The sequence below is a fragment of the Nilaparvata lugens genome, chromosome 1 (genome assembly GCF_014356525.2).
Source record: "Nilaparvata lugens isolate BPH chromosome 1, ASM1435652v1, whole genome shotgun sequence".
NCBI classification, from domain to species: Eukaryota; Metazoa; Arthropoda; class Insecta; order Hemiptera; family Delphacidae; genus Nilaparvata; species Nilaparvata lugens.
Window position 1 is genome coordinate 4,596,715 of NC_052504.1, and position 12,074 is coordinate 4,608,788.

At 31.2% G+C, this 12,074-nt stretch overlaps 1 protein-coding gene across 3 annotated transcripts in view; it reads left to right on the plus strand.

Annotated features, from left to right (window-relative positions):
* The first annotated feature begins 3,607 nt into the window (after positions 1 to 3,607).
* Positions 3,608 to 12,074, plus strand: part of LOC120351372 — a 29,560-nt gene continuing 21,093 nt past the window's right edge. The window contains exons 1-4 of one of the 3 annotated variants that reach the window (XM_039428385.1): positions 3,608 to 3,790; positions 4,539 to 5,016; positions 7,253 to 7,399; positions 9,648 to 9,882. In XM_039428385.1, the coding sequence (XP_039284319.1) occupies positions 9,745 to 9,882 (138 nt within the window). In that variant the 5' untranslated portion in view covers positions 3,608 to 3,790; positions 4,539 to 5,016; positions 7,253 to 7,399; positions 9,648 to 9,744. Of the gene's footprint in view, positions 3,791 to 4,538; positions 5,017 to 7,252; positions 7,400 to 9,647; positions 9,883 to 12,074 lie in introns of those variants that run through there. The other 2 variants (XM_039428379.1, XM_039428392.1) reach the window with 2 other exon arrangements.

The window sequence follows — 12,074 nt, forward strand, 5'->3', positions numbered from 1 at the left end:
ACAATATGTGTTATTTAATATTTCTTAAAATCAAATCTGTCAGGCTTCGTTAGCCATGCATCTCTCTCATTCCCATGCTTGAGGCTTGGCTGTTTAGCTTCTTGGTGTAGAAAATATTTCCAATTGAAAATGCTGTCTTCATTAACTGAATAAAAGAGCTTGAGGTAATCACTTTCCAAATTGACAATTCCAAATTCCAATTGCAAATTGACGATTTACTTGGTACAGCCGAGTTATGTATCAGTACAATATTTCAATTCATAGATACTGAAGATTGGATTGGTGTATTCTAAAATTCATGTTATATTATTGTTAGACAAATAAGAGGAAGAAAGATTTGATTTTAAAGAGGAGGAAGAGAGGAATTAGGGAAAAGCAATTAGAGGAGAGGATACGAAATTTATTCATTGTAAGTATAGTGTGATCATTAGTCAACATAAATATGTAATTCAACCTCTCTTCCATAATATAGTTGCGAGATTCAATTCAGCATTTCTCTTCACAACATAAATGTTTCCCATCAAACCAATATGCTGACAGTTTATTAAAGTGAATATCACTATAACAGTAGCCTACAGCAATATTAAAAAACTCTTTTATTAATTCTCTAGCCAAAACTGATGAATATTTATTTTCTTTTTGCAATTTGTACTTGTTTTCTTCCATCTTTGCTTGAAATCTTTGAAGTGTCATATTTATTTTGTCCAAGCTTATTTAACTTCTGTAACTTGTTTTTCTGTAACTTGGCAGGACCCCAATTATTGTTTAAATTGTGAATAAAGTTTTGATTTGATTTTTGAATAGTATCATCTTTACTACTTCCACAGAAATACCTCAATCACATGAAATTCATTTATGAAAACTACTTGAGGATTCTGGGACTGTGCCACTGTATGAAAACTATTCAACAAGATTTTTCCGTATTAAAGAACGCCAATGATAGCCTAGCCGGTTGTGATAGCCTAGCATAGTACTATGAATAATACGGTACTAAAAACCGTTACCCACAAGGATTATGACCTGTTCACGTATTTCGACAAGAAAATTCATTTACATATTGGGTAGGGTAGGCTACTAAAGCCTATACTTAAGATAATATACATTGTGCAAGTGCACGTGTAACAACTATGCGTGCAGATGAGAAACATAAACTAGAAGGAACCATAGAAACACACTGTGACTTGTCTGTCGCTGCTCACACTAAATCGCAAGTGCGTACGCTTGCTTGGACTTGCGACCAGTGTGAATGTGTATCTATGGCTCTTTCCAGATTTTGTCTTTCAACTGCACGCATGTACACTTACGCAAACGTGCATCCACTATGGTCCGTGCAAATTTAGTAGAAAAGATCGAGCATGAGAATCTCTACAATTAATGTTCAGTAACAATTCACCTGAAATTGAAAATAAGCTTGAAATTCGAGAAAATGTGATTATTCAATTATTGCAAACTGTTGGTAACTGTTGATTCTATTTAATCATTCACTATGAAGAGATTGCAGACCTGGTGTGTCTCCAGCGTTATTGTCCTGTCACCAGCTGGCTCAGATCTTTGAATAGTAGACTTGAGATGCGCGTGAACACTAGCGTCAGGTGATCAATTTTCATAATGGCAAGGAAAGTTGTGTGAGTGCGCCACACCAGATTTTTTCAGTAGACAAGTAAGTGGTGGTTAATACATCAATTCTAATATTCCGACAAGAAGGTAAGATGAACAGATCAGAACAGTTTTGTATGCCAAGCAGTTGATTTACTTACAAGTGGAACATGTCTCATAGGGTTTTAAGATAAAATTACCATTTTTAAAGTATGAAAAATACTGTAATCAAATCAAATAGTTCTTTATTTATCATTGCATTCATACAATATAAATAGTCTTACAATATAAATAATAATTCACAATAATCAGTTTAGGAAGTCTTGTATACAATATGGACTGATTGAAATTAAATATTTCTTCAATTATTTTTCAAAATCTGCACCATCATTCTCTCTGATATTGATTGGCAACCGATTGAAAAACTTAGCTCCCATGTAGGATGGGCGTTTTTCAAAGAGTTGCCTCCTATGTTGTTGAAGTGCATACGTTCTTCTTGAGTGGGTATGATATTGATGATTGACGACATATCCTTCATTTTTAAATTTTAGAGTCAGAATACATTCCATTATAATATAGAGTCCATAAACGGTCAAGATGTTGAGGCTTTTAAATTTCTCTCCTACAGATTGTCTGAAACCTAACCTCAAGATTATTCTAACTGCTTTTATGTGTAATATAAATAATTTGTTCAAGTTTCCAAGAGATGTTCCTCCATAGAGAACTATTCCAAAATACAGGTGAGAATGAATGTTGGCGAAGTAGATGGTTCTCAGTGTTGCCTGGCTGCAATAATTGGACAACATGCCAGAGTTCATCTTCTTCAATACACCATCCACGTGGAAATTCCAAGACAATCGTTGGTCTATTGTCAATCCCAGGAACTTTGACTTTGAGGTTTCCTGAATCAATTGACCATCAACTGCGAAATCAGTCTCGCGAATTCCAACTGAGAACTTTATGGCCTCACATTTAGTTGCATTCAATCTTAGACAATGATCATTGAAGAATTCGACAATCTGAAGCAGAGCTATATTAGCGCGCTCCTCAAGCTCTTCTCTGAATCACCAGCCACATTCAGTGTGGTATCGTCAGCATATATACACAGCTGCACATGTGAGTTTCGCGATAACAAAACTAAAGGAAGATCCTTCAAGTAAATGATGAAGAGGATAGGGCCTAAAATAGACCCTTGAGGAACACCTTGAGTCACACCCTTCTTAGTTCCGATTTGAAGACTTCAAATCTATCATTTATCCTTCTTCTCACTGTCACATATTGCGTTCTATTGGAAATATAGGATCGCATCCACTGCAGATGTCTACCAGTCACCCCACCCCATGTAGGTTGAAGTAGGCCTATAAGAACTGTGACAATTAATAATTTGGTAATCCAATATAGTAAATGTTCATTTTCATTCCCAAATTCAATGAATTACGGTACTGGTAAGGCTGTACATTAATTAGAATCAATAGGTGATACTCTAAAGGTTTTTCCTACATTACTAATATAATCAGCGCGAATATACATACTCGATTACAACCAACGTAATACAGATGAGTAGTGAGATAGTGTATGGGCTTTATAGGTCACAATGGGAAATATGAGAAAATAAATTATTATAATCAAAACAAATGAATGAACGCAAAAAGAATAATTTCACAATTACGAGTTGATAACTTGAGGAAAATGCATATGGGTTTCTCCAAAAACTGGCACTTTCATCAAGAATTAATGAATAAAAATAATTATACTGATATTATTAATTGCACAATCATGGCTTACTTTAGATAAAGTAAAGTAAGTTCTATCTATAGTAGGCTGTGGCACAATTCATTCGATGTTTTCATCAAGTGGAATTATAATTTATTTATAAATATTACGCAAGAAGAAATTAATAATTTCTTTTCAACATTTTTTTACAAAACACAATTCTCAGAACACTCTAAAATAATGCGAAATTTGTTTCAGCATTAGATTTACATGCAACGGAATTAATTTCGCATTTGTGTGTACCAGCAGTATGCGCGAAAAAGTGCGCACTGCGCAGTCTTAAGAACTCGTTTCTTCGAAAATAATTTATTGCCATTATCCTATACTATTAATCGAGAAAATTATGTTTAGATGTTTATATGTTTGTATTTCACCGGATCTCGAAAACGGCTCTAACGATTCTCACGAAATTTGGCACATAGTAGGTTTATGTTATAAGAATTCGATTGCACTAGGTCTCATCCCTGGGAAAACTCGCTGAACGACATTAAAAGGATAATTCATCCTTGAAAAAACAGCTGAGACTTTCGTCGTCTGTGGATGATAAAAAAGTGCGTCTGTGGAAAATCAAAAAATCCATCCCCGAAATTCATAAGATGACGTATAGCCAGCTGTAAAATATAAACACGATTATTTTAAAGAATTGTGTCCTGTTTATCAATAAATGAAAATAACGAGCAAACCTCGGTGCCCCGGTATTTTGTCTTAAAAGTATGAAAAATTGCTCGGTAAAATTTTTCTTCTTGATAGTTCTCAGTCTGTTAATTTACGTTTTTAATTAAATTTTGAGGAAAACTCACTGTTAAACTAAATAGATGAATATGTTTTATCGCCAAATAAGCGCATGAATGATAGCACATGGTGCTAGTTAGATTGAAGTAAACCGCAAAAATATAATATAATCAGAAACAAAGTAGCTATTTCTTTCCTCTTATCTGTGATAAAATTTTCTAGAAAAAATTATCTACATATAAAACGCCCTCAACTTACCACAGAGACATTCACTTCAGTTGTCAGTATTATTGAATGGGGAGCATATATATTAAAAAAGAAGACTAAAAAATTGTCAAATTACCACAATATCAACTACACAAAAAGAGCATATATATGTTATAAATGGGGAGTGATGCTATATATAGTAGGCTACCCTTTTTAATTTTTTTTTTCAGACAGGATATGTTTTGGCCAAAATACCATTATCAAGTGTGATATAGTCAAAAATGGGAGACAAACAACTCCCTCCATTATCCTCAACAAAAAAAGACGAAAATCAGAGTACAGAGTGATAGCATTTTGATAAGAGAGCCAGTTAAAAATTCACACCAAGTCACTATTATGATATTCACTGTCAGCATTCCTAGCCAATGACGTCAGTGCGACTAATTCAAACAATGCTGACAGTTGAAAGTGAATCTCACGAAGCTAACTGAGCTCATTAGTTATTAATGATGGAATCAGCGCACTACTGATTACTCAGCGTATTATTCAATTCTCAACGTTCGTCGTGTTGACTGCTTGTGTATAACGTACCGTACAGTAACTACTGTGTCTGCTTTGTGTCCAGTGTTATTATAATAAGGATTTTAAGATCCGAGTTTTTTTAATTTCAGTGTTATTTCATCAATCTTGGACAGTTCATGTAAACATGTAAGTACTGTACTGGTGTTTTCGGTCATTTCAGTAATATTTGAAATTAAAAATCATTCTTGCCTAGTGAACTCTGATCACTCTATAACCTTCAAGTGCTCGTGTTTAAACGTGTTTTCCCCTATTATAAGTAGGCCTAAATGTTTATTAGAGACCAAATACAGTAAGGATATTTATAACATATAATTATAGTACCCTTTTTTAAATCAATAAAATAATATATTAAAAATACAAATTATAATTACTAGTTTCAGTGATCCAAAGTATAATATAGTTTCAGTGATACTAGTTCCAGTATCTATTTTATAAATAAATATAAGTTGCCCTGAATTCATATTGTTAGGATAATTACTATTCAATTTTTTATGATAATACTAGCACTAGACACAAAAAACGGCTTCGGTAGTTAATTTCGAAATATATAATCTGATTTTTGTGAATTTTATAATTATTGAGTATTGGAGAGCAAAATTTGTGAAAAATTCGTCTTTCTAAACCTTAAGCTGGGTTTACACCAAAGTTATAAACAAAATGTTAATAACTTAATCCTATTAGATTAACTAAAGCTGCGTTTACACCGGAGTTGATAACACAAGTTTTCAACATTTTTGTTATCAAACTGATGTTAATTACAAAAGCTAATAACATCATGTTGAGCTGCGCTTACACCGGAGTTGATAACATGAGTTATTAATAAAAAGTTATTAATAAAAAACACGAGTTATTAACTTTTGTTCGGAGAAATTTTTGACGATTCAGTCAAGTTAATGACTCGTGTTATTAACTCCGGTGTAAACGCAGCTTTAGATTTAACTTCTATTAGATTGAATGGAACTTGACAAACACTTATGTTCATCATGTGTATGATAAGTTATGTTCAATCTCATAGAATCTATAAGGATTAAGTTATTAATATTTTGTTGATAACTTTGGTGTAAACGCAGCTTTATTATTTCTACAGTGTCCCAAAAACTTTGGAATTTATTTGGCCAGTCTTCCGATATTTCCGTCAAAACCAGTTATATCGCACAGAATGATAATAATTGTCACCTTTCTTAATATCTATAAAATTTCAACTTATATAGTCATCTATGAGTACTGTTTAACAATTCCACAAAAACCAGTAAAATTCTCGGTGAACCAGAAATTTTTAAATACTGCGCATTTTAGTTTTTGATAGAATAGAATATTTATTTAGTTCAACAACAATACGGATTCATCCATACAGTTGAACAACGTCAAGTTGGAACAGTCATTACAATCATTACAGTTATAACATTATATCAATCTTAGAATTAATACTTTGCACAGAGATGTTGTAGAATTTCTCCATATTAAGGTGAAATAAAAAGATGTTGTCAATTCCACAAAATGAATATTGTGAATTTTGAGGAATTGGCAACATCTTTTCATTTCACCTTAATCTGAGAATTACTATAAGAATTTACTTTTAGAACTTGACATTTAAATCATTGATCTAAAAAGACGAGAATAAAAACATTCATATAAATTACAATAATTGAATCGGTTTGAAGAGAAAGGGAACATGTCAAAAATCAGAATTTTTCAGGGGAGAGAGAAAAAAATGAATACAGATAGAAGTATTGATCATTTCAAGATTGTTTTTTGTCATTAGGGTGCAAACTCTTTTAAGACAACAATTTTTAATCCAGTATAAGCACTTACATAAGATTCAACCCTTAAAATTGAGTTTTTATTAAATTCCTTTTACTCATGATGAATGTTCGGCGTTGAAAAGAAACATGTGTGTCATGACTAGTTCCCTTTCACTCCAGCACAGCAAAAATACGATATCTGTTTCTCGAATAAAGAGAGTGCTGACATGTTCCCTTTCAATTCCAATCGATGTATCCCACAGTAAACAACTCATTTCAACCATAAAAAAATTGAAAATTTTGACATGTTCCCTTTCTCCTCAGGCCGATTCAATTATTGTCATAATTGAAATATTCTTCTATATACTATAGTAAGTCTTATTAATCAAAAAATGGTATAGATCTGATTTAAATGTAGCTGACCTATAATTTAAATAAGTTGGCAGTCTATTCAAAAATTTTGCACCAATATAACTGTTTTTTTTTTCATAAAGACAAAGTCTATGAGACTGAACACTCTTATATTCTTCCTATGTCTAGTACCTATATTATGATTGTGAACATCTGAGTTATTCGTAAAATTGCTGATATTTTTTTCCACAAACATAATCACTTTATAGGTACTCATGAAAATGTATGGAACCAAGATACCTAGAATACAGTATTCTAGCTAGGTACGGTACCTACATTGCATGGACCAGTCAGAATGGATACCGTAGATTTTTGAACGAATCTCGGCAGGTGTGGCTGAAGACTAATTCTGCTAGGTAATGTACCGTCCTTTTCTGCAGAATAAATATTTTATTGAAGTTCTGCAAAGATAGCTCCCCAAATTTCTATGTCCTAAGAAATGTGTAAATAAATTTGTGCAAAATACAGGACCCTTCCTGTTTCAAGGGGTACATATTTTACTATGTTTATACAAATTAGTACTTACAAGGCTTGTCAGTTTTGCAATATGTGCATCCCACGAAAGGTTTCTATCAATAACCAACAAATTTGCCTCTGTGACATTTTCAACTATGGTATCTCCAATACTAATATTGATCAAGTAGCCTACCGTATATCTTCAGACCTTTGCCAAAGTCTTCAAATCGATGCTTAACAATGCGATGTGCGGGTGTAATTGTGATAAAAAAATGTAGCCTATCTTAAATTGAATGCATTGGACTTGAATTGATCTATTCCAGCTCAAGAAGAAAACTGCACTCTTATTTTGTATTTAAAATAACATAACTGTTAGTAGAACTTTTATTTGAAATTTATTTTATTAAATTCAAAACCTGAAGATGATGTGATACATCGAAACTAGTTGGTTTAATTTGTGTTTTTAATCTGTTATTTTATATTAATAACTTTTCAAAAAAGGGTACTATGATGTTATTTTATAAACTTTGCACCCATTTTTCCAGATGATATTTTTCATAAACTCAAAAATCTGAAATTAACAACCTTACCTAATTACAGAACAATTAGGCAAACTTAATTACTTAAAAAAAGGTTCTTGATAACGTTTATTGTGTTTCAAACTCAATTATTTATGACTGATTTCACACATACAATAAAGACTTGGATACTGACATCTTTATCTGACTTTTAATTTTTATCTGACTTCTATTATTGGACTGTTTGTAGGCCTAAATGTGTGATAATCAATGATGAAACAAAACATATTTATAAATTGAATAATTACTTTTAAATCATACAAAATTCGACCTATTCTTCTGCTCCCTATTGCAAAACAAAGTTGACGATATCATTCGAATATTGATACAAGGAAATGTCTCCAGTAAGAATAGGTAATGAGAACACATAATATATATCTAATTTGAGAAAGCGTGGTTTAAATAATAATTGTTTTTCAACATCCATAAGTTATAACAATGTTTTATCTTGTGTTATATCAAGATTTATGGTGCCAAAAACAGTACGGAGAAATCTAAATTTAGAAAGTCAAACTAACTTTTCTACTCAACTTTGTTTCATTATTCAATATAATCTTTGTAAATTCTCACAAATAATATATTTCATTTACTCGACCTTGTAATAAATTTCCCTTTATTAATTTATTCTGTGAAATTTGAAGTTTTATTCCACTTTGGAAGCCGATATCAATTTCCCACTTGCAATCTTTAACAATATTGAATCTACATTATAACTAAAATGAATTATTTCATTACAATTCTCTCTAATTGCTATCAGTATCTATTATAATAAATATACTTTGAAGTTTTCAATAGCCGATATTTTTTGGCGACTCAATAGTTTTTCCAACTATTGTAATTTATTTATTTTTTAAGACAGTGTGTTGATTGTTGTAATAGAAGATTTCAATTTTAAGAAAAATAAAAAATTACATAAAAATAAAAATATATAAAAAAGTTGAACATACTAAATAATAATTCCTTAACGAAATATTAGATTGATAGGGTCTGTTATTTATGATGAAGAATATTGTTTATTATAAAGGTATTTATTTGATTTTTTCTCTATCATAATTCTAGATCATAATATTCGTTCATAAGTTACCAAACTCCCAACACATAATTAGTAGTGTTGAAAAGGATTGAAATATAAAAATTAAATACGCTCTTTATAATTTATTACATACAGACATGATAAAATTCATTATTTCAATTTTGTCATTTTTGCATTGTGAAAACGTTTTTCCAAATTCTGTAGGTCAAGTGGAAAAGCGACTCCAAATTCCTATACTTCGCCCACTGTCCGTTTGTATCTTATAAAGTGCGCAATAAAACCAATTAAATCGCTTCTCTCTCTATCACTCTGCTCCTCTCTCTCTCTAGCTCTCCTTCATCCATCCTCTCTCTCACACCCTGAGTCAGCTGCAAGTCTTGCAACTCACACTCTCTTTCGCCCATTCTCTCTCCTCATACCCTGACACTCACTCTCTCTCTCTCTCTCTGACACACACCATCTCGTTGGTATATTTCTCATTCGCGCTATCTCGTTTTCTCTCTCTCAGAAAGATTAACCTTGAAACCATTGTTCCAGGAATTTTGAGTGGCGAACATAACAGATCGGCAGACGCGCCGGAGTCTGAGTAGCGTTTGGGATAGGATGACTACTTGAAGTAAACAATGTTATAGATATGACTCATTTTCATCTAACCGTGGTGTTGATTGTGCTCCATCTCAGCTGTCAGCTGGGAGCTCTCCAAGAGTCAGAATGCCTTATTGACAAGAAACAAGCCGAGTGCTTTATACCTTCCACAATAATGTGCAATGATGTGAGTGCTGATTTTTATTTATTTCATAAAATAAACATTCAACATTTTTGTAATATCCATTCTCAATTTTGTACTGAGCCGTTTTGATTGAGCACGCAATCATTAAGGCTTTGCAAAGGCTAAAAATAAACGTTCTACTCGTGATATTTTTCCAAGTTTTTCGATTTGTATATCATCAAGCTATCAAAATGAAAAAGTTTTCTCGGGGAAAATTTTTTTCTGATGATTACTTTTTCAGATACGAGTGCCTGAAGTTTGAATTTTTGGGACAGAACATTTCAAATCCATGAGATTTAGAGGATGGATTCTACATGGTATTGTTGATCTAGTAAAACAAAAATTTTCTGAAAATATCAATTTTTGAAAAAGTTATTAATTTACCAAAAATAACTCAACTAAAAGTTATTTTTGGTTATTTTTATTGAATTGAATAACTATCTTAAAAATTGATATTTTCAGAAAATTTTTATTCTACTAGATCAACAATACCTTGAAGAATCCATCCTCCAAATATCTTACCGAATTTGAAATGTTCTGTCCCAAAAATTAAACTTAAGGCGCACGTATCTCAAAAAGTAATGATCATAAAAAAAATGTTTTCCTGAGAAAACTTCTTCATTTTGATAGCTTGATGATACACAAATCGAAAAACTTAGACAAATATCAGGAGTAAAAAGTTTATTTTTAGCCTTTGCACAGCCTTAATTGTTCAATAAGAAAAAGGCCCGGTTGCACAAAAGCAGCTTAAATTTCAACCGTGATTAATTTCACGAGAACCAAACAGAGAAGGCCTTTTTGATAAAATCACAGTTAACATTTAACCAGCTTTTGTGCAACCGGGCCCATGTCTGATAAAGAGTATTGATAAAGCGCGGTAAAATTGTAAAGAGGTTCAATTTACACTAACAGCTTTGGTTGAATGAGTTGGTTAATGATTTGTATTATTCATAAGCAATGCTGACTCATTCATGAGAATCTCTATTGTTTACTATTTTGGTACCTATTCTGTTCCTTTATGTTTTTTACAGTAATATTTTCAGATCAATAAACATGAAAATGCATGGAATTGATGAAAAGTATCAGTTGTAGAGTTGTCTCCAACTCTTCATTCTTAGATTCATCATTAAAAATTATTTTTATGTAGTTTAGATCTCTAATAAAAATTGAGATCTCTCTTTATAATTATAGATATAACGCATATTGTTATGATAACTCGCACAGGGAGTAACTTTTCCCTCAAACTTTTCCCTCAGGGAGAAAAAACAGTAGGCTACTTTTCACTCTAGATATACAAATAACTATTATGAAACAACTAGTACACTTCACTTATCATTTTATGGACACGCAATGTTTCGGTTATAAAGTTATTATCAAATTTCAACATAAACTGTGGGAATTGACAAATATTTTAATTTGATAACAAATATTTATGTTTGATAAAAATTAAATTTATCAGCAACTGGTTGATCTCTATTTTAGAATTCTCTCAAATATTGAATTATTATTTTCAATAACTTGATATTATCTGCATTCAAAATATAATATAATTATTCAATATATATATTCGCATCAATTTGATATGCAGCCTACATATAAATTTTTTATTGTTGTATATTCGTGTTGATTGTTATTTTCTGTCTTATTCTAAATTTATTTAAAAAGCACACACTTTATAGCACAACTCTTCATCAAGGGGATCGTCTCTTATTGCGCAGTAAAATTTACTCCTTCACTTTTACAATAGAGGAGATTTATTAATTAATTTATTTATTTATTATTTTTTTAATTATTTATTTATTTATTTATCTATTTATTTATTTACTTATGTATTTATTTATTTATTTAATTATTTATCTATTTATTTATTTATTTATTGTATAAAATACTATAATCAAAATACAATTATGACATTGGAGGAAAAACTCCAATTATTTAGATTACATAGTGATTTACAAAGATTCTTTTCAAATCAGCATTGGTTGAAAATAAATCATTGACGTTATCAATACGGAATGCTGGCAGTGTAATCCTATATTTCTCTCCCAATCATTTTGATAATATAAAGTGTATGTAAAAAATGAATAACGAATAAAGAATAAAAGCTTGAAGTGAAATCACTTTATGAAATGTGGATAGATACTGTAATATGATATTCAACTGATAAATTGAAAGCAAATGGATATGACAAATGA